Raw genomic sequence first — 27,712 nt, 5'->3', positions numbered from 1 at the left:
CCCTTTAAAAGTTCGATGGCGTTCAGTCCAGTGGGAATTAGCAAACAGGTAAGGAGCGACTCGAAGGCACCGAGCACTCGATCGGCCCCGGGATGACGCAGTCCCTGGGGGCAGCCCCGGAGGCCAGGAAGGTGGGACACCTCTTTTCCATAAAGGTCTGGGAAAACCCGGTTGAGTAAATGAATCGGGAAGGGATCGGGAGGGAAAGAGAGGGATGGGGAGGGAGGAGAAGGAGGAGCGGGAAAGAGTGGGAGGGAGGAGGCGGAGGAGCTGGCGCAGGGGTAGGAAGGAGGCGGAGGAGGGGGAGGAGCTTCGGGAGGCGGCCACGCCGCCTGCTGGGACGTGCGGGACCCGAGGCCGCATGGCTTCTGCCTCCGCCGCGGCCCTTTCGGGCGGGGGGGCCCGGAACCTGCTGCGGTTCCTGCGGCTGGTGGGGCAGCTCAAGGTGAGCAGGCGCCCGACGGGGCCGTTTGGGGCCCGGCGAACGGCGCGCGGGGAGAGGCCGGTGTGGCCCCCGCGTCCCGAGCTGCAGCTGGCGGGGACTGGGGCCTGCGCCCTCCGCGCGTCCTCCCTGCCTCTCAGGGGTAGGCCCCGAAGCTCCCGTGGCGCCCGGGCGCGCTTGCACATGGGGTGGAGGAAGCGCAGCGGCTGGGCCCACCGCAGGCCCAGTGAAGTCTGAGCCGGGAGAATCCTGTGTGGGTAGATGAGCCTGGTGCAAATCCGGGAGGCCTGGGCAGTCCTCCGTGAGGTTTCTGGAGAGCAGCTGGCGCGGTGATGTGTGGGACCCTCCCTGCCCCCGGGCTTCAGCCCAGAACACACGTGGGGCTCACGACCCCTCTGCTGGACCTCAGAGCAGCCGCTGGTGGGAAGAGCAGAATCCATCAGTTCGGCAGATGTTAAGTGGGTGCTTTAAGTCCGCCTCTTAGCTACTTCTAGAAGTAACAAGACTTTTTTTTTTTTTTTTTTTTTAAGATTATAATGTATTATTTGTTTCAGGTGTACAGGTCTGTGATTCATCAGTCTTAGGCAATTCACAGCACTCACCATAGCACATACCCTCCTCAATGTCCATCACCCAGCCACCCCATCCCTACCACCCTCTTCCCCTCCAGCAACCCTCAGTTTGTTTCCTGAGATGAAGAGTCTCTTATGATTTGTCTCCCTCTCTGGTTTCATCTTGTTTCAATACCCCCCCCCCCCCCCGCCCGTCCCCTACAATCCTGGATCCTCTCTCTCTGTTGTTTCTCAAATTCCTCGTATCAGATAGATCATACGATAATTGTCTTTCTCTGTCTTATTTCACCTAGCATACTATCTTGCAGTTCCATCCACGTCATTGCAAATGGAAAGATTTTGTGGTTTTTGATGGCTGCATAATACTCCATTATAGATCTATATCACATCTGCTTTATCGATTTGTCTGTTGATGGACATCTAGGCTCTTTCCATAGCTTGGCTATTGTGGACATTGGTGCTGTAAATATTGGGGTGCATGTGTACCTTCATGTCACTGCATTTGTATCTTTAGGTTATATACCCAGTAGTGCAATTGCTGAGTCGTAGGGTAGCTCTGTTTTCAACTTTCTGAGGAACCTCCATGCTGTTTTCCAGAGTGGCTGCACCAGCTTGAATTCCCACCAACAGTGTAGGAGGGTTCCCCTTTCTTTGCGTGGTTGGCAACATCTATCATTTCCTGACTTGTTATTTTTAGCCATTCTGACTGGTGTGAGGTGGTATCATTGTGGTTTCAGTTTGTATTTCCCTGATGCCGAGTGATGCCGAGTGATGTGGAGCACTTTTTCATGTGTCTGTTTGGATGTCCTCTTTGCAGAAATGTCTGTTCATGTCCTCTGCTCATTTCTTGATTGGATTATTTGTTCTTTGGGTGTTGAGTTTGGTAAGTTCTTCACAGATTTTGGATACTAGCCCTTTATCTGATAATGTCATTTGCAAATATCTTCTTTAATTCTGTCAGTTGTCTTTTGGTTTTGTTGACTGTTTCCTTTGCGGTGCAAAAGCTTTCTATCTTGATGAAGTCCCAGTAGCTCATTTTTGCCCTTGCTTCCCTTGCTTTTGGTGATGTTTCTGGGAAGAAGTTGCTGTGGCTGAGGTCAAAAAGGTTGCTTCCTGTGTTCTCCTCAAGCATTTTGGTGGATTCTTGTCTCACATTGAGGTCTTTCATCCATTTTGAGTCTGTTTTCATGTGGGTATAAGGAAATGGTCCAGTTTCATTTTTCTGCACATGGCTGTCCAATTTTCCCAACAGCATTTGTTGAAGAGACTGGCTTTTTTCCATTGGACATTCTTTTCCTGCTTTTTTGAAGAATAGTTGACCATAGAGTTAAAGGTCCATTTCTCGGCTCTCTATTCTGTTCCATTGATTTTTTTTTTTTTTTTTAAACAGAAGATTTTATGTAGTGCACACTGAAGTTGTATTCTGTGTGGTCTCCCTTTCCATTTTATCCTCCTCTACCCATAATTGGAGATTTTGCAGAATTTCTACAAGTTAAAAGCAGATTATCTGTATCCTGCCGCTCTTGCTACTGTTTATACAATTCTTCAGAAATGTTGACTCCTGGGGAGAAAAATGCAGTCTCACAAGATCGCATCCTGATCTGAACAGAAAGCAGAATCATGACTGGGGTAGCAGGAGCAATTAGAAAGGCCTTTCTCCTTTCTGCTTCCAGACCGGGATGTCTGTCACTCACTTTTTCAAGTTCAGAGCTTTCACCAGTGTTTTGTACATGTGTTGAATGGGGTTGTTTGAAGGCAAGAGTCTCAACTCTCATAGTTAAGAAAACACAATATTTTACAGTTTTATTTTTATGTCTAAAGGACCCATGTATGTTCCATAATTTATGCTTTAGTAATGCAGAGTAACTCGACCTTTGGACCCTTGCACTGTATACTTGTGAATTATTTCTCCCTCTGCTCCTTCTTATTCCCGACCTCACTGGTTTGATTCCAGATGTTGATCATTTGGTTAGTTAAGCATTTTTCGACACTTTCCGAGAAACTATGACCCTGCTTCTATACCCTATTCCTTGGGCTTCTCTTAAAGAGCATAGCAGATTAAATACTCATTTTTATAAGCTTCTCTCTCTTCTTCCTTCTCATCAGAGAGTCCCACGGACTGGGTGGGTATACAGAAATGTTGAGAAACCAGAGAGCGTGTCAGATCACATGTACAGGATGGCAGTTATGGCTCTGGTGACCAAAGATGAGCATCTTAACAAAGACAGGTAAGCCGACGTGAACTCTGATGTTTGCTAGAATCTCTGGTCTGTGGGATGTGCCGCTTCTTGTTACTGATGCTTTTATCTAATTCTTGAAGTTTTTAGTTGATCTGTCAAGAGAAATTACTTGCGGCAAACCATATAGGTTCAGGCTGTAGGAAGGGTAATTACGTGTGTTGGTTGCGTCAGTTGTAAAGTGCGTTCTGGGTTTTCTCTTGGCAAGTGATAGAGCCTGCCGTGATCTCAAGAAGATATAAGTGTGATAATACGATTTCCAGGGCCTTGACAGTGAGTGTGCTGTGTCTAAAATTCTGTCATTGTAATAGTATGCTGTAGCCCTTTCATGAATACTAGCACCCACTGGTAGGGTGATTTTTTGGAGGAGTATGTGCAGAGGTAGTTGAGAAAGAGATATTCTCTCCTTCAGACAACAGGTGTCTAAAATGCTTTTTGAGCACAGGACACAGTTTCCTAACGAAGTAAGACAGTAAGTTAATCTCCTGGGAATGACACAGGTCCCAACTGGCTTCTATAAAAAGCCCCAAATTAGTTACGTTCAAAATTAGTTATGTTCAAATTAGTTACATTCAAAAATTAGTAAGGTTGGGGGTGCCTGGCTGGCTCAGTCAGTAGAGCACATGACTTTTGATCTTGGGTCATGAGTTTGAGCCCCATACTGGGCTAAGGGATTACTTTAAAAATAGATAAATACATAAAAATTTTAAGAAAAAAAAAACTAGCAAGCTATTCTAATAGAAGAGGTCACATGTGCTTGGGTGATCTTAATAGAGGGGGCGGAATGGATCAGAGGTGATCTCTGAAGAGCTGACTGGGTAGAGAAGTAGAGGGCACAGCGTGCAGAGAGGAGGGCATAACAATGGAAGCCCCGAAATTAAAGGTCTGTTTTGGAAATGATAAGTAAATCAATTTGATTGTAGCAAAGTTTCATTAGAGAGCTGAGGCGCCCTGTTACTCCATAGGTGGTACAGAGGTGGGATTTTGGGCAAAAAGCACAAGACGAACATGGCGTGGAATAGAGCTAACAAACCCAAGAGTAGTTGGAGATTTAACCTGGTGACGGAGACAGGCTGCAGTTGGTACACCATGGGGAGGTTGTTAGGCCTAATCATTATTATTGATAATCATAGCCATTGGCCTAATGATCAACATGTGCCAGGAACACACAGGATCCCATTTAGTTTTTCTACCAACCTTATGATGAATTACTGCCCCTTTTTTACAGATGATAAAATGAAGGATGACAGAACCGAACATTTAAAGAAATTAAGTCACTTGGCAAAAGTCACACGGCTAGTAAATGGTTGCTGGATTCGGACCCAGATCTGTCCTGCTCTGCCCATGTCTCTCTAAAGAGCCTCATCTTGACATCTAACTAGTATATTGGGGAAATGATTAGTTCTGAGTTTTGTATCAGGAAGTAAATGCCATAACCAGATCATCCCTTCCTGGCTTTGTCATCTGAAGTTGTCCACCTTTTAAAGTGATAGCCATTAAAACAACAACAAAAAAATTCATGCTAGGGCGCCTGGGTGGCTCAGTGGGTTAAGCCGCTGCCTTCGGCTCAGGTCATGATCTCAGGGTCCTGGGATCGAGTCCCGCATCGGGCTCTCTGCTCAGCAGGGAGCCTGCTTCCCTCTCTCTCTCTCTCTCTCTCTGCCTGCCTCTCTGTCTACTTGTGATCTCTCTCTGTCAAATAAATAAATAAAATCTTTAAAAAAAAAAAATTCATGCTAAACAGTTTTTCCCCTTGCATTCATGTTTTATTGTGTTGAATATTAACTAGCAGTTTCAAATCAGAATTGTTGTTGGCTAGTAGAAGAGAATTACTTTAGAACATACTTCATTGGGGCGCCTGGGTGGCTCAGGGGGTTAAAGCCTCTGCCTTCGGCTCGGGTCATGATCCCAGGGTCCTGGGATCGAGCCCCACATCGGGCTCTCTGCTCAGCAGGGAGCCTGCTTCTTCCTCTCTGTCTCTGCCTGCCTCTCTGTCTACTTGTGATCTGTCAAATAAATAAATAAAATCTTTAAAAAAAAAAAAAAGAACATACTTCATTAACATACCCTGTAAGGGTGGAGGGGAAAAAAATGCATCTTCACGATAGTCTAGAGAAGGAACTTGTAGCGAATCTAACTTTGTGTCCTTATTCACTATTTCTCGTCTGGTCAGATGTGTGCGCCTAGCCCTCGTTCATGATATGGCAGAATGCATCGTTGGGGACATAGCACCAGCAGATAACATCCCCAAAGAAGAAAAACATAGGCGAGAAGAGGTCAGTGTTAACTCTTGACTCCACCAGAGACCGCCAGAGACCCCTGTTGCTGAAGCAAAGCTAAGTTCATTGGACCCGTGGCAGTAAGGGAGAGCACAGAGTTTGAGCAGTATGTCGGGGTGGGGGTGGGAATCAGGAGCGGGTATTTGTAGGGTTTGAGGGTCTGGGCTGGAGGATGGTCAGATGGATCTTATGAGACAGGCCACTAGTTAGGTTGCACAGAGTGTAAGACAAAATAGCGTTGGATTGGTAGGACTGGTGAGGCAGAGTCTCAAAGAGGAGAGTCTGGAGGAGTAAGCTGTTAGTGCTTACTCTATCTGGGCCGTGAATGGTCTTATCTTCTAGAAGCAAGGATTTCTAGAAGTAGCGCACTGGTGTTGGTTGTTCTCAACCTTGTTTAACATGAGATCAAGAAAGTATGCCTGCTCCTGGCCTTGTCTAACACAGGGACAGGAAACTGTTGGGTTTCTGTTCTCATGAGTAGGTGGACATAGATAGTGGACATAGATAGTATGGCTTTCATTAGCCCAAGGGAAGTAGCTAGAATTGGAAGGAATTCGCCATCCTGGTTAAGCTCTTTGGAGGAAAATGCTGTAAATCACAAGTCTAATCATTATGATAATTATTTGTGAATTTTCAATTAGTCTTTGATTTATTGGTTGAAAGTAATGAAAAATATTTGTAATAGTAAGAAAGGAACATCAGAAAAATATTAAATCAGTATCAATTTGGACTCTAAATCCAGAGCCCAGGGCCAAAGAGGAAGACATATTTGAGGCAGAGGTCAGAAAATCCAGGAAGGTTTTTTGTTGTTGTTGCTGTTTTGTTTTTTGATGTTGAATGGCTAGTTCTCAATTCAGGGAGTATTGCGAGCTACTTTTATTATAGGAGATTGGTCCTGTATTGCTCAGTGGATGGATCCTTCATTGAAATGCTTCAACAGGGCAGGTGGGTTTGACTAGCTGTTCTCAGAGCTGGGGGAGACCGGAGTTAAGTAACCTGCACTGTTTTTATCCCCTGAGAGGCAAGAAGGTCCACAAGGAATACCAGTTTAGGAATTCTGACATTATGGGAACAAGGGAACTCGTGTAAGGAATGCATTCTTCCTGCCAAAACACAGATCCAGAATATAGGCTCAGTATCATGGCAGCCTATACAGACGGAGAAGGTCGAGGCATTGTTTCTCTATAGGAGTCTAGACTGATGTGAATAGAGTTCCTGGACTGACTGGCAGAATTACTGAGAAAAGAAACCAATTAGTTCAAGATACCGAGTGGCAGAAAGGAGTTAGCTCTGAACCAGAGGATGTTGAGCGATGACATGATGAAGACAAAAGGAATGGGGAAAAAGACTCCCTAATTATACAGCTCATTTCAGGATGCAAGCTAGTTTTAGTCAAGGGTCAGTCTGGACATCGTGGAGGAGAAATGGCATATCGAAGTACCAGAGGGTCCTCAGAGACCATGCAGTGACACAGAGCAAGGAGGAAAGACAAACTGTCCCGTGAAGGTAGATAATGAATTTGAGGTTTCCTCCACAGAGGAGCAAGTCAGAGTCTGTAGGAGAAAAAAAGCATCCCTGGGCAGGCTCTCCACTCACTGGAGATGGGAGAAGACCAGCTACTGTTTTGACAGGGGGAGGCCTGGCCAGTGACACCTCGTGGAGGGGCCTGCTGGGGCATGAACAGAGAGAGAGTGCTTCTGCCCTCTTGGGCTTCCTATCCTGGCAATGATGGGACTCTTTCCAGCCTCATTATACCTCCTGGCCGCTGCCCACTCCTGCGTTTCCCAGAGGCCATAATCCGGAGGGACAGGGGAAGCATCTTGAAGAACCACAGGTTCTAGACAAGAAACAGAAGGCTTGGAAGACGGCCAAGAGTCCATTGCCTCTTTCTGCCACTGGTTAGGATTTGGGAACAGAAAGAAAGATCTGGAAGGTGAACAATTCTTTATGCAGATGGTGTTTATGAACAAGATTTGGATGTCTGAACCATGCATTAAGATAATTAAATGAGGGTTTCTTGGCTCAGGGTGGAATGCAATAATGAGAATCGGGCGGCATGATTTGCCCACGGGCTAGCCAACTGCATCAGGAAGGCTTAAACTGAGGTAGGAGGGAAGGAAAACACTTGGTGAACTTGGAAGGTTGATTGTTTTGGAGGAGAGTATACAGTATTAAGATGAAAGGGAAATTGAGGGCACGGAAGAGAAAGTTTAGGGCCAAAAGCAATACTGTCTGACCCCCTTCCTAAATAAGATAAAACAAACTTTGTATTATAATGCGAGCTGGCGAATGACGCTTCGTAGGGACCATCAGGAACCCGTGGGGTGGAACTCAGGGCTGGAATACAGCGATAGCAGGTCATACTGCTTTTTAAAGACAAAAACATGAAGTCAGAAGGCAGAATCATGGTAGGTATGTATCTGCCAGGGTTCAAGTTGCTGAAAGTTGCTGAAGAACCAAGAGGTTAAAAGGAGGAAAACCAAGCTTTTTTATGGGAGTGAATGTGGCAAAATAGAGAAACTGAAAAATAGAGTGAACATTTTAGAGAGTGGTCATCATGTGCCAGACAGCACGAGCTTTGTATTACCTGTTTCATCCTCACGACAGCCCCCCCTGGGTAGATGCATGCCATTATTCACCCCATTTTACAGATGCGAAACCGGAAGGACAAAGAGGTGAAGTACCTTGCCCACGGTTCCACAGCCAGTCATAGGCGAGTCAGGCCCCAAACCCCAGTTGAATCTATAGTTTGCAGCGAACTCCTATACTGCTCAGCCCCACAAGTGATGTCTGAAGGATGCGGGATGCTTTCTGAGTGCTTGACGCAAAACTGGATGTTTGCTGAAAGTTTAGTCAGTCAGGACTTCTGGCAAATTCCTGGCACGCTTTGCTAATGGGAGGAAGCTAGGAAAATTATCACCCTAAATCAGTGTGTGGACCAGGTGAAACTCCATATAGAAGTGAGGGTGGCAGGGCTCACATGGGGAGGGCAAGTCTGAAGTATGCAGCCAGGTACCCTGGGGTTTAGCAAAGTCGTTTTCAAAGGGTTCATTTAAAAAGGTGGGCACAGTTCTGTGGCATACGTTACCAAATAAGGAGTATCGACTACGTCGGAGGTCTCCAAATGCAGTCGGATTTTATGATAACAAATGATACCAGTGAGTAGAGATCCAGAAAATCATTGTTCAGTTTTCAAGAAGAGAACAACAACATATTTGTTACCTGTTTTGGTTTTTCAAAGCACATGATGGTTTTAATCAACAGGAAGTTTATCAGTAAGTCAGTAACTGGATGTGATCTCCAAAAAGCTGATTTTAGTCTTAGGCTTCCTTTGAAGAAATAGAGTATCTGGCACGACAGAGGTGTGGTTCCGTTCTCTCCCACTATGGTCAGAGCACACATCAGTCATTGTTTGGTGCTGGAGTAAAATATTCTAAAAGCTTGGGTTTTTACATACCTTAAATACACATTATTTAGTTCATTCTTTTCAAACAAAAGCAATGGACAGACTTGTGTTTTTGGAATAATGTAGAGAAAGGCAATCTGTTTATAAAGATGCCCTTAATTTTTGAGAATGCAAAGATTTTCTCAACCATTTTACTAGAATTTATGAAAAAGAAACAAGGGAGAACGCAGACACAACCTACCATAAATTTGATACCACTGAGAGAGGCATGGTGCTACAGATCGTTGGAGATGGTGAAGTTACTTAAGGCTGATCCATGACACTGGCAAATACAGTTTGCTCTGGGAGTAGCGGTATTCTGTATCATTTTTTCCCCCTAGCCTCTGCTGGACAAATCACGCAGCTGTCCCTCAAGTGGCTGGTTTGAGTTATGTGGTCCTCCCATGGACCAGTCCCTGTGGCTTCCAGATTCTGGTCCAGCTGGGTCACTTGACCTTGTGTTTGTGTGTGAGGGAGGGATCCCGGAGGGTTGGAGGTAGGCATAGTGGTAGACCTTCATGGACAGTTTTCGGCTTGATATAAAAAAGTATATTCTGTCAGAGCTGCCTACAGCCCATTTGGGCAACCTCCTGAGGTGCTAGATTCCCACACCTGGACATGTTTACAGAGGGAGAATAAGAAGTGATCAGGGATGCTCTTGAATGGTTCCTGGATGATGTAGCTAGTTACCTTTTTTTTTTTTTTTAATTTTTAAAATTTATTTGTCAGAGAGCACAAGCAGAGGGAGTGGGAGGCAGAGGGAGAGAGAGAAGCAGGCTCCCCACTGAGCAGGGAGCCTGATATGGAACTCGATCCCAGGATCCTGGGTCATGACCTGAGTCCAAGGCAGACACTTAACCAACCGAGTCTCCCCGGCGTCCTGCTAATTGTCTTTTAATATCATATCCCCTTTCGGCCCGTGTGTCTGTGAGTCTGCAAAATACTCTCGTGTTATTTCCTTTATGTTAATGACAGTAACTGCCCATTTGTATAGTGCTTTATGCTATACAATAAAAACATTAATAATAGAAAATGCATACAGTAATATACAAACAATTTCGAGCTTTGTAATTCAGTGTTACTTTCCTGTTCTTGTTCTCAGGTTTGTTTTGAACTTTAGTATGTTTCTGTTTGGAAATTTACATGGGAATCTTGCCATTCATCCATAAGATGTAAAATCCCTGGCCTCACTTCTGATATTTCTGTAATTGTCTCACACCCTCCTCCTTCCTTGTCCTTTTTCTGGTGTCTGGTGTGGTGCAGACCACAAAACATATGCTCAGCGAAGCCCATACGAATAAATACACACGTTTCTTTAATGTGCACAACTGCCCTCCTTGTAAGCCATAAATATTGTCCAATATTCTGCCCTTTGGGGAGCCATTTGTAAGAGTTTGAGCCCATGATTTGGCTTTTGTAGTTGAGTTGTTCACTAGATAAATGTGATCATGATTAAAATAACTGTTATTTCAGGAAGCCATGAAGCAGCTGACCCAGCTCCTCCCAGAGGATCTCAGGAAGGAACTTTATGAACTTTGGGAAGTAAGTATATATGATAGGTTGCATTTTAATGTATTGTGATTGAATTTATATGGCTCCTCAGTGTTTTAGTTGACTTAGATTGTCATCACAGCTGTCTCTAACTTACTGCTTTCTGGTTTGTGTCTGTTTCTCACCTCCTGGCTGCTGCAGGAATTTTTCATGGCTCATAGAAATTTTTCTTCCCTCCAATTTCCCCATTTCCCTTGACACCATAATGCCTGGCACAGATCTTGACTCACAGTCCCCTGGATTTCCTGTTGCGTTGCCCTTGCCACCTTCGCTACATCATCCCTACCCATTTCTGGTCCTTGGAAAGAACGTGGGCCCTCACCACTGGCTCTGACCTTGGGCATATTCCTCTCTCTGAGCCTGTCGCCCATCTGTGAATCCTGGAAGGGTGCTCCAGGGCTGAGTCGGGTCCACGTGAAGTGCTGCCAGGATGCCCCTGGGGGGACAGAGTGGGGGCCCTGTGGGTGCTCACTCCCCTCCCAGAGCTTGCTGGCAAGCGGGGAGGCCGTTTGGCTGGAGGGAAAAGGAAGAAGAGTGGAAAGAGCCAAGAAAGCCATTGTGTTCCCATTGCTTCCCGCTCCTAGTACTGGTTTTCGTTTGTGAAGGGAAAACAACAAACAGACCCTTGTCTACCGCAGTTTCTCATTTCCTTCCATTCTACACCGGCCCTTCCTTGCTGGAGCCCCTAGCGCCCCTCCTTATCCTCAATTGCTACCTCACACTCTCACTTCTCCTGGGTCCTTCAAAGTCCTGCTCCCTGCTCCTGCCTTCAGAGGCTGACTTTCCACCTTTTCTTTCACATCCTCTGCCCTCCCGCCCGGCCTTCTCTCCCCTGAGCCACAGAGCTGGCAGAGTTCACTTCCCATTGCCCAGCGTGCCAGGTCAGCTCTTCCCTTGACTTGGGAAGCCTGGGGGACAGGTTGAGAAAGTGTCAGTGTTGAACGCTGAATAGATGTGTCTCCTAAAAATACCTTTTACTCAGTGGTCCGATTCTGTGGTGCACTGTCATTTCTGTGGTTTAGCTGGATTAGAGGGTGACATAAGCATCCTCCCTTGTGAGACAGCAGGCTCTGATGCAGAGGGCAGCGCTTGGCACCAGAGAGACCTGGATTTGAACCCCACTTCTCTTGAGGTGAGGGGCTTGGCTCTTGCCGGCCTGTTTCTCCTAGAACGTGGGAATACAGCTCCACCTGCCCTTAGCCGCAGTTAGGAAATCTACAGAGTTCAGGGAGCTATTTAAAAACAAAAACAAGGGGCACCTGGGCGGTTCAGTGGGTTAAGCCGCTGCCTTCGGCTCAGGTCATGATCTCAGGGTCCTGGGATCGAGTCCCGCATCGGGCTCTCTGCTCAGCGGGGAGCCTGCTTCCCTCTCTCTCTGCCTGCCTCTCTGCCTACCTCTCCGTCTACTTGTGATCTCTCTCTGTCAAATAAATTAAAAAAACAAACAAACAAACAAACAAAAAAACAAAAACAAGGGCGCCTGGGTGGCTCAGTGGGTTAAGCCGCTGCCTTCAGCTCAGGTCATGATCCCAGGGTCCTGGGATCGAGTCCCACATCGGGCTCTTTGCTCAGCAGGAAGCCTGCTTCCCTTCCTCTCTCTCTGCCTGCCTCTCTGCCTACTTGTGATCTCTCTCTGTCAACTAAATAAATAAAATCTTAAAACAAAAACAAAAACAAAACAAAACCTGTTCTAACTTGACCTCACACAGTAAAATCTTACCTGAATCACTATGAGGCTGTTTAGAGTCCGCCTGCCCTGACCCACCCCCCTTAGTGTGAAAATTAATATGCTTTAATGTAGAAATACTCATCTGTTTGGCAACCGAGCCTACCCTGGACCCCACTAGGGGTTTTCTATAACATGTACCTGTACGTCCCTTATTATTTTCTAAGTTAAAAATATGCTGAAAACTGAAACGGTTTTTAGGTAAAAGACTGTGGGCCGTTAATGCCTGCCTTGCCAAATAATTGTGAAAATTAAATTTAGCAAAATATGCACGGCCTCTAGCTGGAGGCTGGCTCAGGTGGCGTCTGTTACTAGTTATAACGGGGTCGCTTCAGGCATAAGAGTCCCTTGTGCCAAAGTATGTATTCGCAAGTGAACTTCTGGAACAGTATGAATTGAGGATAATGGAGTGGAGTTGGGCTGCATTTCATACACAGGAAGAAAAAAATGGCACTGAGCTTATGAAACTAATTCCATGTCTCTAAGAAGGAAAGACTCCCAAAATTTGAAAACGTTTTATAAGAATTGGAACCCTTGTGTCCCCTAATTATTGTGAACACAGTGGCAGTATCTGTTAAATTATTTTCTCAGTTAGCAATCAGCAACTGGCTGAAAAAGCTTACAGCAAAATTTTCTTTAATTACAAAAATTAACTTACTTTCAATTTACTGCAAAATCTCCTTTAATTAAGTAGCTTCCAAATGAAAACATGACAAAAAGACTTTGGATTTGGAAAAAAATGTATAAAGTTCAGAGCATTAAGTGATTTGATAACCCCCCCAAACAAGTGATAGTTTTATGATCTTGTAAAAGTCATTGGTTGAGTTAATTAAGCTTGTTAAGGATGATCTCAGGCCAGGTACACAGTTGGCCACTTGGAATGTGACAATTCTCAATTTCTTTCTTGTTTTTTTTTTAAAGATTTTGTTTATTTGTTTGACAGAGAGAGAAATCACAAGTAGGCAGAGAGGTAGGCAGAGAGAGAGGGGAAGCCGGTTCCCCGCTGGGCAGAGAGCTGGATGCGGGGCTCGATCCCAGGACTCTGAGATCACAACCTGAGCTGAAGGCAGAGGCTTAACCCACTGAGCCACCCAGGCGCCCGACAATTCTGTTTCTTGAGAATTGTTGCCGGGCCAGCCAAGAGCTTAAAAGAAAATAGCAAGGAATTAAATAACTTCATTGGTAAGACCGTGGGATGCTGATTGGTGCGGAGGAGAAAAATTGTAAGCTTTTTGCTTTCTGGCATGGATGTCACGTTTGCATACTCTAGGAGGTTTGGGAGTTTGTTTTTCTATGAAGAGCCAGAGGGGGGAAAATGAAGACCATATAAATAAGCAGCGACACATTTTTCAGATAGAATTATAGAAATTTATTCACAGAGAATAGTATTCATGGCTCTTAAACTTTCCTTAAGCAATTCATACATCCCTATGAATGAAGTAAGGTCAAGAGGGTAAGGTCACTAGGGCCCAGACATACAGACTGAGCCTACAAAGAAGTCCCAGTGTTTACTCTCCACGGAAAAATGTGCGTACGTACATGGGTGCCGACGCCAGCGGGCACATGTGTATTTAAGTTTATTTAGAAATCATGAAAATGGAGCAGGAAAATGGACATCCTTAACATCTAATATTATTTTGTAGAGAGAGTGTTAAACATTAGAATTGTCCCATTTCTTGGACCATTTCTCCCCATTCTGTGCCTATGAAAGCCTGTATTTCAAGAACTGGACTATCACTGCATAATACATGTTTCTCACAGCCCACAGACTCTTCTGACAAAAAAGCCTAGCTCTAGGCAGTCCCTCAGAAGAAGATAATCCTCTCCCCTCTTCTCCTTCTGTTATGGATTGAGTTGTGTCCCCCTAAAATTCACATGTACCTCCGAATAAGACCTTATTTCTTATTTGAATATATGATTTTTTTTCTTTTCTATTCAATAGTTTATTCTCAATACCTAGTAAAATATAATACATGATGTAGGCAATAAATATTTGTTGAATGAATTGACAGGGCTTTTTCTTGATACTGTGAAGGAGTTTTTGTTTTTTTTTTAAATAATTATATTTCAAATTTTTATTATTCACCTTGAAATATAACTATATTATTTCATGTATTCTCCAAAGAGGAAATTGTAACTGTGGAGTTTTTTTTGTTTGTTTGTTTGTTTTTTGTGATAGGATTAAAAAAATTTGTTGGAGGGGGGGAGATTGAATTTTTACAGAGGTAATCAAGTTGAAATGGGATCATTAGGGTGGGTCCTAATCCAATATGATGGTGTCCTTATAAAAAGGGGAACTTGGACACAGAGGCATATTTTGGGGGAGCGCCATGTGAATATGAGGGAGGCCTTCTGTAAGCCAAGGGGAAGGACCAGAAACAGATCTTCCACTCTGCCCTTGGAAAGAACCAGTCCTGCCAACACCTTGATTTCAACTTTTACCTCCAGAGTTATGAGACAATAATTTTCTGTTGCTGAAGCCTCAGGATGTGGTTCTTTTTATAGCAGCCCTTGAAAACTAATTCATTCTCACTCTCTCTCTGTCTTGTTCCTCTCTCTCATACCTTTGGTACTATTAATGGCTACTTTCATATTCTTACCTATTTTTTAATTATCTCTGTATTCTGTCTCTTTGGTTCTTTACTGTGTCTGTTAGAATTTTGTAAATTTGAAACTAGAAGAACACCTGTTTCCTAGGGTCTCTTAGGTAGCAGGTGACAAAGCCTGCCTCCTTGTTCAACATTTTCCTTCTCTCACAATGCAGTGTGGGTGGTTAACTGAACAAGCACTTACAGGTTTAGCATATTGAGGACACCATACCACTACCTTATTTGTAGTAAGAGGCTCTCTTAGTGTCCTAGCACTGCTGGTAAATTTCAATTACCAGAAATCTGGATGGCTTTAAACAAGAGAAATTTATTGTCTCACAGTCCTGGAGACTAGAAGTCCAAAATCCTCTGCTGAGCTTCTCATAGACGCCTCTTCCATTTTTCTTTTTTTCTTTCTATCTATCTATCTACCTGCCTATTTATCTATCTATTTATTTATTTATTTTAAAAGAGAGAGTGTGTGTGAGTGGGACGGGGAGAGGCTGGGGAGAGAAAATCTTAAATAGGGTCCACACTCAGTAAGGAGCCCAACTTGGGACTTGATCTCATGACCCATGAGATCATGACCTGAGCTGAAATCAAGAGTTGGACGCTTAACTTACTGAGCCACCGGGCACCCCCTGAGAGATGCCTCTTCTGGCTTTGGCATTCCTTTCCTTACAGACACATTGCTCCAGTCTGGGCCTCCATAGTCAGGTGGTGGTCTCCCCGTGTCTATATCCACACCCAAATTTCTCTCTACTTATAAGGACACCAGTCATTGGATTAGAACCCATCCTAATCCAGTATGACTTTATCTTAATTTGATTACATCTGCAAAGATCTTATAAGATCACATTCATAGAATCCAGGTAGACATGAAATTTTGGAAAACACTATTCATCCCAGTATACAGACTCTCATATTAACTTCAGCATTTTTATAATTTATGTCCATCGTTAGTACTTGGACTTCAATATCCAGTTTCCAGGGTTCAGATACTCTGTTTACTACCAGTATGGTCTTGGACAACTTACTCAATGTCCTCATTTATAAAACGGCAACAGCAATAGTATACCTATCTTACAGACTGTATGGCAATCAAATTAATTAATATATGAAAGGACTTGGAATGTTGCCAGATGCATGGTAAGCTCTATCTTTCCTCTGTCTCCAGTCTGTATGTTCTGATTTTGGTTTAAGAAAATATGGTCATTCTGTATCCGGGGAACTTAGAATAGTACAACTTACATAGAAAATGCCAGTTGATTGATTTCTGAAATCTTAATCATAGCTCTTCACCGCCATAAATAGCTGTCAGCCCAGAGGGTCATGTCTGCTTAATGCAGTTAAACGTCCTTGATTATAAATGTTCTTGGTCATAGAAGGGTGAAATCAAATTTCAGCAAGTCAAGAGAAAACACTGTCATTTTTCTCCGAGTATCACAGAAAGTTGTTCTGCCACCACCTGCCTTTCCCTTTAAAGAAGTATCCTTGTGAGTCCCCAGACAGAGCAGGAGCTGCTCCTCAGGCAGGATGCCTGGCATACCCACCTGCCCCGAATTTTCTCGCCATGTTGCCCCAAGTTCAGTCAGTTGGGAGATACAGTGGGTCTACAGGTACCCTTTAAAAAAGTCTCCATACCAAGTACTTCATGGTTCAGGTGCAGTATTTTATTGGGGAGTTTGATGCAGAGCACCATGAGGATCCTAGTTCCCCGAGGGAGAGTCACTAGGAGGTGGTGGAGTAGAAGACGCAAGAGAGAAACTTCCCCTAATGCTTCCGTCCACCGGCCTTTCTCCAGGGGACAGGGAGGAGACTTCTGGCCTCCCCGCCCCTTCCTTCCCTCTCTTCCCTTTCAGGACCCAGACTGTATCTCTTTTCTGCTTGAACTCCTTATTCTTCTGTTGCTTCTCAGAACCCCAGTCCAAGTCATTTGGATCATTTGGCTCCCAAGTCCCAGCCAGAGGCTGCAGAGTGCTGATGCAGGGACCTTCCTGTCCCCGCCTTAGGGACTGGCGTCACTTGCTTCCCGCCCAGCAGGCTCTGCTGAGCCTTCTCAGGTGCCAGAAGCCACCATGCAGCCTCTCCATCTCTGGCCCCACATCAGCTGCCCACCCCTCTCTTCCTCTACCTTCTTTGTCATGCCTCCCCCAAGCTGATAACAAATAATCTTGCCTCCTTCAGTGAGAAAAGAAAAGCTTTTTCTTTGGAAAAATGGATGGAACTTTTTCAGCTTTTTGTAAGCCTTATAAGTAATGTTTCTGTACCCTATTTTGAAATAAACTTCCCTGGACACCACATTTCCCTCCTTCCCTTCACCACTAAATAGGGCCTTGTCTCCATGGCCTGCAGGCTGCTATGTGACTCAGGCCCACCATGCGCAGCTCTGGCCAAGGTCACGGACTGTCTTGTGTGGCTCCATCTGGGGGAGTCTGCCAGTCCCCCAGGTGCCCCTGACGCCTGGGCCACAGGTGTTGGCTCGTTGAAGCTGTCTCATCCCTCAGGTCTGTGACGTTGCTGCCTCCAGCTTTTCTTTGTACCTTCCGGGCTCTTTCGGAGTTTGTGCAGGTGTCCCTCTTTCTTGGCCAAGTTGGTCAGGGCCGATGTTCCCTTCCCAGGGCTGTGTCCTTGGCCTTCTGCTCTCTGCACACTCCTCCCAGGCTTCCGGGATCATATCCTGATAATTCTCTGTGTTCTCCTGAACATCTTCCTCCTCAGCTCCAGACTCACAAATCCAGCAGCTCCACCTAAATATCTTGCTCAGCCGGTTCCTGGCATCCTCATTTTCTTCAGCCATTTTTATTATTTTAAAAACCATTTTATTGAAAAGTAAAACACAGAAAAGGACACAAACACCTGTGTATAGCATAATGAGTTACTGGAAGGATAACATTCTTGTAACTACCGCCTACATCAGGATTTGGAATTGTCGGGGGGGCACCTGGGTGGCTCACTAGGTTAAACACCTGCCTTCCACTGGGGTCATGATCTTGGGGTCCTGGGATCATGTCCTGCATCAGGCTCCCTGCTTTGCAGGAAACTGGCTTCTGCCTCTGCCTGTAGCTCCCCCACTTGTGCTCTCTCTCTCTCTGTGAAATAAATCAATAAAATCTTAAAATTTTTTTTTTAAAGATTTTATTTATTCGTTTGACAGACAGAGATCACAAGTAGGCAGAGAGGGAGGCAGAGAGAGAGATGGGGAAGCAGGCTCCCTGATGAGCAGAGAGCCTGATGCGGGGCTCGATCCCATCATGACCTGAGCCGAAGGCAGAGGCTTTAACCCACTGAGCCACCCAGGCGCCCCCTAAATCAATAAAATCTTAAAAAAAAAAAAAAAAAGATCTGGAACTGTGCCACTCCCACAAGAAGCCCTTTCTTGTGCCCTGACCAAGGCCAACCACTCCCTTCCTCCAAAAGTAACCACTGCCCTGATTTTCACAGGGATCACCTGAATTTCTTTATGGTTTTGTGACCCAAGCGGTCATCCTCCAACATTCTAGTTTAATCCTGTCCATTTTTTTTAAAAGCTTAATGTATCTTTTAAATCTCCTTTAATCTACAGTTCCCCCTCCCTTCTGACCCCCAGCCCATCTCTTTCTCTTTCTTGCAAATTATCTATGGAAGAATCCAGAGCATTTGGCTTAAAGAGTTTTCCATAGTCTGGGTTTTGCACACTCATAATGCAGTTCTGTTCCTCTGTTTTATTTTCTGCACATTGGCCTCTGAATCCAGAGCCTGGATCAGACTCACGTTGGATCTTTTTGGCAAAACTGTAGATGGTGTTGGAGTCTTTGATTGTGAGGCACATAATGTCTGGGTTTTCTTGATGCTTACATCCCTTCATCCCATTGAGAATTATAATATACTATTTTTGTCTTGTTTTCATTTAGTAGCTGAAGTAATTATACCCGCAGAGGCTTCCTCCTCCTCCTGTCTTCGGTTGCAGTTCATCTAGGAAAAGTGGGTATTGACTTTGGTCACTTCCTTTATAGCAGGCAGTGTAGTCCAGCCTCATTGATCTGCAGCAGCCAGACCTCCTGTTTTGTTTTGTTTTTCAGTAGGCAGTGTAATTTCCTGACCACAATATGTGCAGTCGGGTGCTTGCTGCTCCTGGGTTGTCTATGGTTTTTATGCTTTTTAATGGACAGAGTTAGGATATACGTGTGTGTCTACCTTGTGAGTTCATGATGATATTTCTAATTCAAATACAGTATTGCGTGGTTTTTACTTAATCTCTTGTATGATATGTCTTCACCTCCTCTACAAAACCCTTTCTTCCACACAAGGAATCCTGATTATATGGGCTTTATCCTTCTGTACACATGTACCCATCTCAGAATAACAATTGTATATAGCACAATCATCAATTCCATTTACTGAAAACAGTTTAAAAAACTGTTTTGCCTCTGCTAATCTCTATTATTCCTGTATTTTTTTTTTGTCATTGTACTCTACCGAGATCGTACTCTGTCTATATTGTTACACTACCGTTACATTACATTAACTATAATGTATTGTTTCTTACACCTCATTGAGTCTTAGTTCTGCAAGTATCTGTTGATGCTCTCTACCCGTCCTTACATCAGTTTGTCCTGGTCATTTTGGCTGTCTGAAACTTGTCCTCTTGTAGGTTCTTCAAAAAGCGCTCGCAGGAACAATATGCTCTAAACTTGCCTCTGTGTTCTTTAAACTGGAAGGTCAGTTTCACTTGATTAAAAAAAAAATACTTGGCTCCCAGTTTCTTTGCTTGAATGTCTTAAAAACATTACTCCCATTCTCTTTGCTCATAAAGCGAAGTCTAATAATTTTATTTTCCATATATGTCCAATGCTTTTTCTGCATAGGTGTCCAAAGGATTTTTTTTTTCATATATATGGTAATTTTATTAGACTGTGTCTTGGTGTTGGTCCTTCTGGGTAAATATCCTTAGCTACTTAGTGTGTGTGTTCAATATATACTTTCAGATTAAAAAAAAAATTAATTTCAAGAAAAAATTTTTGAATAATTTTTCTTTTACTTTGGTTTCCTTTTTTCCTCCAAAATGCTGACATATCTGTATGTTGGTTCTTCTTTGCCCGTCTTTGGGATATTTGTCACCTTCCCTCAGATCCTTTACATCTTCTTCATATCTTTTTGGCTTCCAAACCTAACCTTTTCAATTTCTGTTTCTTTTAAGGTATGTTTAAGTATCCCTGTGTTTCTGTTTGCTTAGCCTTCACTGCAAAATGACTTTTATCTCTAATGTTCTATATGGTTCTTTCATGTCTTAACATTTTCTTAGCATCTTTTAGTTCTTTTTGAAATAGTTTCTTATAGATTTGATCCTTTTAGCAAAAACTAAGGATGTCTTTCTGATGTGAATTGTCTGTAGAGATGTCATTTTGCTCCTTGCTCTCTTTAGCTTCTGGTAGGCTTCTTTGGGACCTGATCTCTGTGCTCTCTGATCTCCGGTGCTCATTTTGATACACAACTAGTTTTCCCAGACTTGTGGAATGAAACCTGGTTCAGATAACTTAAAAAAAATTTTTTTTTATTTACTAATTTGAGAGGGGAGAAAGGGGCAGAGGGAGAGGGAGAGAGAGGATCTCAAGCAGACTCCCCATTGAGTGCAGAGTCTGATGCAGGGCTTGATCCCACCACCCTGCGATCGTGACCTCAGCTGAGACCAGGAGCTGGACCTTTAACTGACTGAGCCACCCACATGCTCCCAGATAACTTTTTGAACTTCACAGAACTTCCTTGTCTGCTTTGTTGTTTTTCTTTTTTTTTTTCTTTTTTCTTTTTTTTTTAATGTACTGTTAAAATATATGGTGGCCTGCGTTCAGAAATTCCCTGGCTTTGTTCTCTTTCCCCACTTTTATCTGGACTTTGTCTTTTCTTCTTGTTATCCTGACCCCACTCAGTTTTGATTGCGTCCCCAGCAGTTTCTCTTTCTGTGGGGGCCTGTTCTGGAGAGAGCCCCCTGCTGGTCAGGCTGGCGAATTCACCAGGGCTGGGCTTGAGTCAGCGGCTGCTGGAGCTGAGGGTTTCCTATTCTCAGGTCCATCCCATGCCCTGTTGCTCCTGCTGATGGAAAGCAGGGCTTATGGCTAGAGGTGATTTGTCCCCACTTTATATTTTGAACCATATTTTGTGGTTCATGGTAACATTGTGTTCTGTAGTTTTGTTATAAATATTCATTAGGTTTTGGTTTTGCTCTTTCCTTGCTCTGTCAGTTTTTTGGGTCTCTTTTTCTCCCCTTTGCTCCCTCTTGAGTTACCCATGCCAGAAATGAGGAAGTCCTTTTCAGCCTTTCCTTTCATCCACGTTCCTGTTTTGGTTCACTTCTTTGTCCTTAGTGTTTCTCAAATCTTCCCACTTGTCCCATCTTCACTGCCATGCAATTAGACCAGACCAGATTCTCCTAGCTGCTCTGCTGGTGCTACCAAGTCTCAGAGCCCGATTTTTCTGCCTCCAATCTAGCCGTTTTCCCCACGGAAGGTAAGATGATCTTTCTAAGCACAGATCTGATCATGACCCTTCTGGCCTGAAACCTTCCAGTGACGTCTAGTCGCTGCAGGATAAGCTGAAACCCTTTATTACAAACGACAGGGCCTTTCAGGAGCTGACCCTTCACCCGCCTTCAGCCTCTTCCTCCTACAATGAATTCTGCCTCCTGTCATGAGAAACTGCTTGGATTAAGCTCTCAAAGATGCCATGGTGTCTTCTTACTTCTAGAGCTTTCTTGGCTTCACTGTTTTCCTTGCCCTGCCTCATTGTTGGAAAATGAAATTGGAAAGTGCCTGTACCATTGCTTCTTGAAGAAAAACCCAACAATTTATATTTTTAAAAGAAACATGTAATTTCACCAGAATTTGTTATACAGTGTGTGGTCATTGCTTAATGGTCTTGAAATCTTTTTTTCTTACTTCCAGTAAGAGAAATATCCTGAACTGCTGTGCCTTGAGTACATTCCACTTCTTTTTTGTTGAATAAGGAACTTGAATGATTAAATATAAATATATGATTTTAAATGTGAATAAGTATTTCAATAAAGATATTTATTTATTTATTTATTTATTTATTTTTAAAGATTTTATTTATTTATTCGACAGAGAGAAATCACAAGTAGGCAGAGAGGCAGGCAGAGAGAGAGGAGGAAGCAGGCTCCCTGCTGAGCAGAAAGCCCGATGCGGGGCTCGAACCCAGGACCTGGGATCATGACCCGAGCCGAAGGCAGCGGCTTAACCCACTGAGCCACCCAGGCGCCCCAAAGATATTTATTTTTAAGGGCCTTTGAAGTTAAACAAAATGTATTTGATTTCACATTAAAACGATATTCCTGTATACTTTTCAGCTCTATCAAATTCCAAATAGCTGCGTTTGTAAGAATAAGACATCTAATAAAAATCGAGAAACCTTAAGTGATTCCCATCACGTCACCCTGCCAAGAAAGCATGACAGGCTCATTATCCAGACGCATCTGGGGTGGAATTACAAATGAGAACTTTGCAGGGAAACCAGTTGGGAACACTCTGGTCTTCTAGATCGTATTAATTGGGACTTACGGGTGTGTGACAGGCGTCCTGCTCTGCGAAGCGGCCCTCCTGGGGCTTCTTGTGTCAGGTTTGCACTGAGGAGGGAGGGACCAGAGGGCGGAGGAAGGGCAGAAAAGCTGCTCCCGGTCCACTGCCTTCAGCACCACCATGTGACCAGGACACGGGCACACACACGCCATTGCACAAAGAACCTGCCGGTCTTGCCTGTGTCCTCCAGAGTCATACCCCAGGGGGACCTGTTTGGAAAGCAAGGACAGAGGTTTCCATTGTAAAGGGACAGCCAAAATTCAATGAGAAAGCTAGAAATTCACTTAAAAAGGAAAAAGAAGTCTGACTGTTTTTAAATGGGGAGGGAAGTAATTTGAGAAACACGCGATGAAATAGTAGCTGGAAGTTACAAAGACCACCACTCCGGTGGATGAAATGACGATCTCGAAGACAGGGTACCAGCTGGGAGGAAGAATGCTTGGAGTGTCGATACGAACAGCTGGGACTCTGGGGGCATCCGGCAGACTATGCGGAATGGCAAGCACATCCCTCTTGCACGGGGTGCTGAGAGTGAGCGGGGACGTCACAGAGGCAGCGTCTCTGCGACGGGCTTGTGGCTGCATGGGTGGGGTGGCCAGTACAGAATGTGCTTTTAGCTACGAGTCTGATATCAATACTAGAATCAGAACTCGCCTGGAGTACCCCGTCCCGCAGCTCTGACCATGCTGTGTTTGTGGCCCCTTTCCTTAGGAGTATGAGGGCCAGTCAAGTGCAGAAGCCAGGTTTGTGAAGCAGCTGGACCAATGTGAGATGATTCTCCAGGCATCCGAGTATGAAGACCTGGAGGACAGACCCGGGAGGCTGCAGGATTTCTATGATTCCACAGCAGGTACCCTGGGTTGTGTTCATTAAACAGTGTTGTAGCTGGCCTCACTCCTAGTGTAGCGACTGACGGCGCATTCGTGGGATCTGCTGTCATTACCTTCTAATGACACTTCCCTATGGAGCATCTGACCGGGACGTGGTGAGCTTCCCAGGGAGGAGCAGCCTGGTGCGTGAGAGCACTGGCACAAGCCAGGTTCACATTCCCACCTGCCTCTGCACCCCTGGGCGGTGTCCTGGCCTCTCTGTATCCTCCCTGAAAAGTGGAAAGCATAGAGCTTACTTATTGGAGTCACAGGTGGGTTTTGAAATTGAAGAGAGAATATCTATGAAAGTGCCTTATAATCTGGAAGTGCTTGATAGAAGTAAAGTCATAGAAGATGGAGGCAGAAAAAGAGATGTTCAAAGTAGAAAACCCCAAACAGTTGAAGTCACCATGGTCATTATAGTGCTTCTTGGCGCAGACCTGGAGTTCAACTGGTTCTAGTTCTGCCTCCTGTAATGCATGTAACCTCCAGCAAATTACTTAACCTAGCTCTGGGCCTTAGTACCCATATTTTTAAATAAGGATAATTATAGGGGCACTGTCCTCGCTGAGTTGGTAGAGCAGGCAACTGTTGATCTCAGAGTTGTGAGTTTGACGACCACGCTGGATATAGAGATTTAAAAAAAAATTTTTTTTTTTAAATAAGGATTTTTTTTTTTTTTTTAAGATTTTATTTATTTATTTGTCAGAGAGAGAGGGAGAGAGAGCAAGCACAGGCAGACAGAATGGCAGGCAGAGGCAGAGGGAGAAGCAGGCTCCCTGATGAGCAAGGAGCCCGATGTGGGACTCGATCCCAGGACGCTGGGATTATGACCTGAGCCGAAGGCAGCTGCTTAACCAACTGAGCCACCCAGGCGTCCCTAAAATAAGGATTATTATAGAATCTACTTTATAGGGTTATTTGAGGATCTAGTGCGAGGTGCTTAGAATAATACTGGGCAATAAGCCTTTGCTGTCTTCATTGTGATACAATTCCTGGCGAAGCTCTGTACCTGTAGGACTGCTGACTGTTGTTTGTGTGGCTCCCCGAGCACAGCTCCGTCCTTCCTTGTCCCCCACCCTCCACTCTGGAGTCCCTCAGGCTCAGCTCGACCCCCATTTGCCCTCAGAGCACTGCTAGAGTGCCCCTCTGGGACTTCTCAGGACGTCATGTCACTCCTGGCTCACAGGCGGGGCTCCAGGACATGACGTGCCTCATCATGGGGTTGATTCGATTTTCCTTCCGTCTTTTCCAGCCCCACTTCCTTTGCCTCAGATGAGGCCCTTGTTATTTCTGTCATCTCTTGTCATCACCTGCTAACTCCGCCAGCCAGGCTCCCAGCTCTCCCTGCAGATTGCAGTGTTTTCCTCCTCTGCAGACATAGTTATTATCATATCTTCATTTTTAAAACTTCTGTGCTCAAAAGCTCTCCCGTCCGAGGCCGCTCCTCTCCCTGGTTGCCTTATCTGATCCACCGCCATCAGAATGAGGCATTCCCTTCTTTTTGCTCAGTCTCCATTTGGTCTAGAGCTTTCCATAGTGTTGTGACAGTCTGACTTGTGTTCTCTTTAGTGATGTTTCTTGTTGGGTCTCTTCCCAGACCTCCAGTTGCTCATCCTACACCATAGTAAACTCTTTGAGGGCCAAGACCAGGTTTGTCTCATCTGTTTTTGATACAGGTGGTGCTCAAAAATGTCTGACTTCAGTTAACTAGAATAGCAGTCTAGACTAAGGATCCGCAGACCATGGCTCATGGGCCAAGTTTGGACTGTTGCTTGTTCATATAAATAAAGTTTTATTGAAACAGCCACACTCATTCTCTATATATTGTCTCTACTGCTTTTACAGTCACAGCAGCAGAATTGAGTAGTCTTGAGTAGTTGGCAACAGAGACCACATAGTTCACAAAGCCTAGAGTATTTACTGTCTTACTCTTTACAGAGAAGGTTTGCCGACCCATTGTAAGCAATGATTAGGTTCCAAGGTAGCATATTTTGCCAATAATGTAATTAAAATACAAGTCATGTCTGTGTAGTGCTTTGCATGTTAATGCTATCATTTTCTGTTTTGATATATTCACAGTGAAAAATAGAAAATGAAACATGAAACTCCTAGAAGAATCAAAAAATGAGATGTAGGAGGTCATCTGGTTTAAAGTCCACATTTTATCGAGGAAGAAACTTGAACTGAGAAAGAGGTTGATGTGTCCTCAGCTGAATTGGGGTTAAAGTTCACTTTACTTTCCACTCTGGTGCACTACTCTACTAAAAAATTAATAATTATAAGTAATGAAAACTGATGTAAGGATGGTTTCCTACTTATCCCAATAATGCTTGAAGAAAAAAAAACAAGTTTAGTTAAGGAGAGATGAAGATGTACACTGTGACCCTTATGAGGATTTCTCTTTTTAGTAAACTGCACAGTGTGAGCGTGGGGCTCGAACCCATGATCCTGAGATGAAGAGTCGCATGCTCTACCGACTGAGCCAGCCAGGTGCCCCCTTATGAGGATTTTGAAGGGGACATAAAAGCTTTTGTTTGATAAGACATTTTTATTTCTCTAATTCAGTCACCACTTATGGCTTTTTCTCTTTTCTTTTTGAAACTCGGTGTGTTGAGGAACAGCATGGAGGCCAATGTGGTTTGTGGGGGTGGGTGAGAGGAGAGGGTTGCAGGTGAGGCTAGAGAAGTGGGCGGGGGCCCTCCGACCAGTATATGAGGTTGGCATGGGCTCTGAGCAAGATGGGGACCCCTTGGAGAAGGTGGACTGCAGGACAAGTGTGATCTGACCTGTGTTTTGAAAGGGTCACTTGGGCTGGAAGTGGGGAGACTGACTGGGGCGATTGCAGTCTCCTAGTGGTTTGAGCCAGGTGGTAGTGGTAGAAAAAGGAAGGAGTGGTCAGATTCTGGTTATATTCTGAATATAAAGGTTGGCAAGATTTGTGTGGTGGTGTTTATGAGAGAAGTCCAAGCATTTTGGTCTGAGCAACTACAGAAGAATGGAGTTGCCACTAGATGGAGAAGATGGGGGAAAGACGGGTTTCAGAGGAGAAAATCAGGGGTCCCAAAAGCAAAGGGAAGAAAGTGTTTCAGGAGGGGAAAGAAGAGCCATCAGATTTAGGCACATGGAGCTAATTGGCATGTCCTCAATAAGAGCTATTTTGGTGGAATGGCGGTAATAGTCTGACGGCATGACCTTTACACAGTGGGGCCGAGGGTGGCCAGGAGGCAACCGGGAGCATAGAGGGCAGCCCCAGGCCCAGTAACAAGAGCCATGTGAGAGAGGAGACAGCCGCCGTGTAACAAGGCTGCAGGGAAAGCCATAGCCTCAGGATAAGCCAGACATTAGGGCAAGAAGGTGAAGGGAAGGTTCAAAGAAGTGGTTGAGAACAGGGAATAAATGGAACAGAGTTAAGTGTGGAATGAACAGTAAACAATAAAAGGTATTGGCAAAAAAAAAAAAAAAAAAAAACAAAATAAAACAAAACCTCCCAGAACCAGAAAAACAGGGAGTGGATGGTGGGTGTAATATTCCCGTGTGCCAGCCACATGGGACGATAGCTTGCAGGCTGGTTGCTGCCCAGGACAGAAATCTGGGGGGGCTGAGGGGCAGGGAAGTCAGCACCGATCAGTGGGTTTTAGTGTAGAAGTGTTTGCAGAGAGGCACATTTGCATCCTGGGACAGCCTAGACCTTCTGTCTTCCTACTAGTCTTTCTGATGTTGGTGCTTTGTTCCCCTCCACTGCAGTTTCAGAAGGGACAGGGGTTGCTCTCAGTTCTCTGGGTGCTGTCCTACTTGAGTTTCTTTGTAGTTCCTAGTAGATGCATTCAAGAGGCAGCCTGGTGAGGTTTCTCTTAGCTCTGCCTAATGGGACAGTTCTTTGTCCGATTCTCATCCCTAATGCTTGGTGGCATCCGGGTGATGGAGCATGACCTTCAGAACCTGGAGTTGTGTTCTGCAGAGCCCTTGCATAGAGTGAATCACAGAGCCGAGCCCCTGACAAGCCTGGGATCAAGCTGGAGACATCGATGGATTCTCTTGTCAATTTATTTTTCCCTGTCTTCTTGCCTTGCAGGAAAATTCAGTCACCCTGAGATAGTCCAACTTGTTTCTGAACTTGAGGCAGAAAGAAACGCCAATATAGCTGCTGCCCCTGGCAAGCCGACCTCCTGACATGTCCTCTCTCTTGCTGCACTCCTGTGACAGACATCGTAGTTTTCATTTTCGTGGTGTTGTGTTTTGCCACTGTTGCCGTGTGGATCTCCCAGATGTGAGTCTGTTTATTTTCCATTGCCTGGACTCCAGTAAGAAACATATGATGCAGCCCGGATAATAAAAGAAGCTGGGAAAGAATATGGTCCTGAAAATGTCCTGAAAAGGCTGGAGGCGGTGGGGGGGAGCTTTGTATGCACTAAATAAATATTTAAAACCTTAA

The 27,712-nt window shown here is 44.6% G+C and overlaps 1 protein-coding gene across 2 annotated transcripts; it reads left to right on the top strand.

The window, feature by feature from the left end:
• Nucleotides 1-27,712, top strand: HDDC2 (HD domain containing 2). 2 transcript variants are annotated; one of them, XM_047733614.1, is made up of 6 exons: nucleotides 1-48; nucleotides 3,121-3,242; nucleotides 5,425-5,527; nucleotides 10,449-10,517; nucleotides 23,120-23,258; nucleotides 27,353-27,712. In XM_047733614.1, exons 1-6 carry the CDS (start codon nucleotides 16-18, stop codon nucleotides 27,448-27,450), a joined length of 564 nt encoding a protein of 187 aa, XP_047589570.1. In that variant the 5' UTR covers nucleotides 1-15; the 3' UTR covers nucleotides 27,451-27,712. The 2 variants fall into 2 exon arrangements, with proteins under 2 accessions (XP_047589570.1, XP_047589569.1); XM_047733613.1 differs by lacking the exon at nucleotides 1-48 and adding an exon at nucleotides 291-445.

The sequence above is a fragment of the Lutra lutra genome, chromosome 6, assembly GCF_902655055.1.
Source record: "Lutra lutra chromosome 6, mLutLut1.2, whole genome shotgun sequence".
NCBI classification, from domain to species: Eukaryota; Metazoa; Chordata; class Mammalia; order Carnivora; family Mustelidae; genus Lutra; species Lutra lutra.
This window is presented reverse-complemented; position numbering and strand designations above follow the sequence as displayed.

Coding starts and splice junctions, on each gene's coding strand:
- HDDC2 (XM_047733613.1), top strand. CDS start 362: ATGGCTTCTGCCTCCGCCGCGGCCCTTTCGGGCGGGGGGGCCCGGAAC. Junction 446..3,120: donor GGCTGGTGGGGCAGCTCAAG/GTGAGCAGGCGC, acceptor CCTTCTCATCAG/AGAGTCCCACGGACTGGGTG. Junction 3,243..5,424: donor GAGCATCTTAACAAAGACAG/GTAAGCCGACGT, acceptor TCGTCTGGTCAG/ATGTGTGCGCCTAGCCCTCG.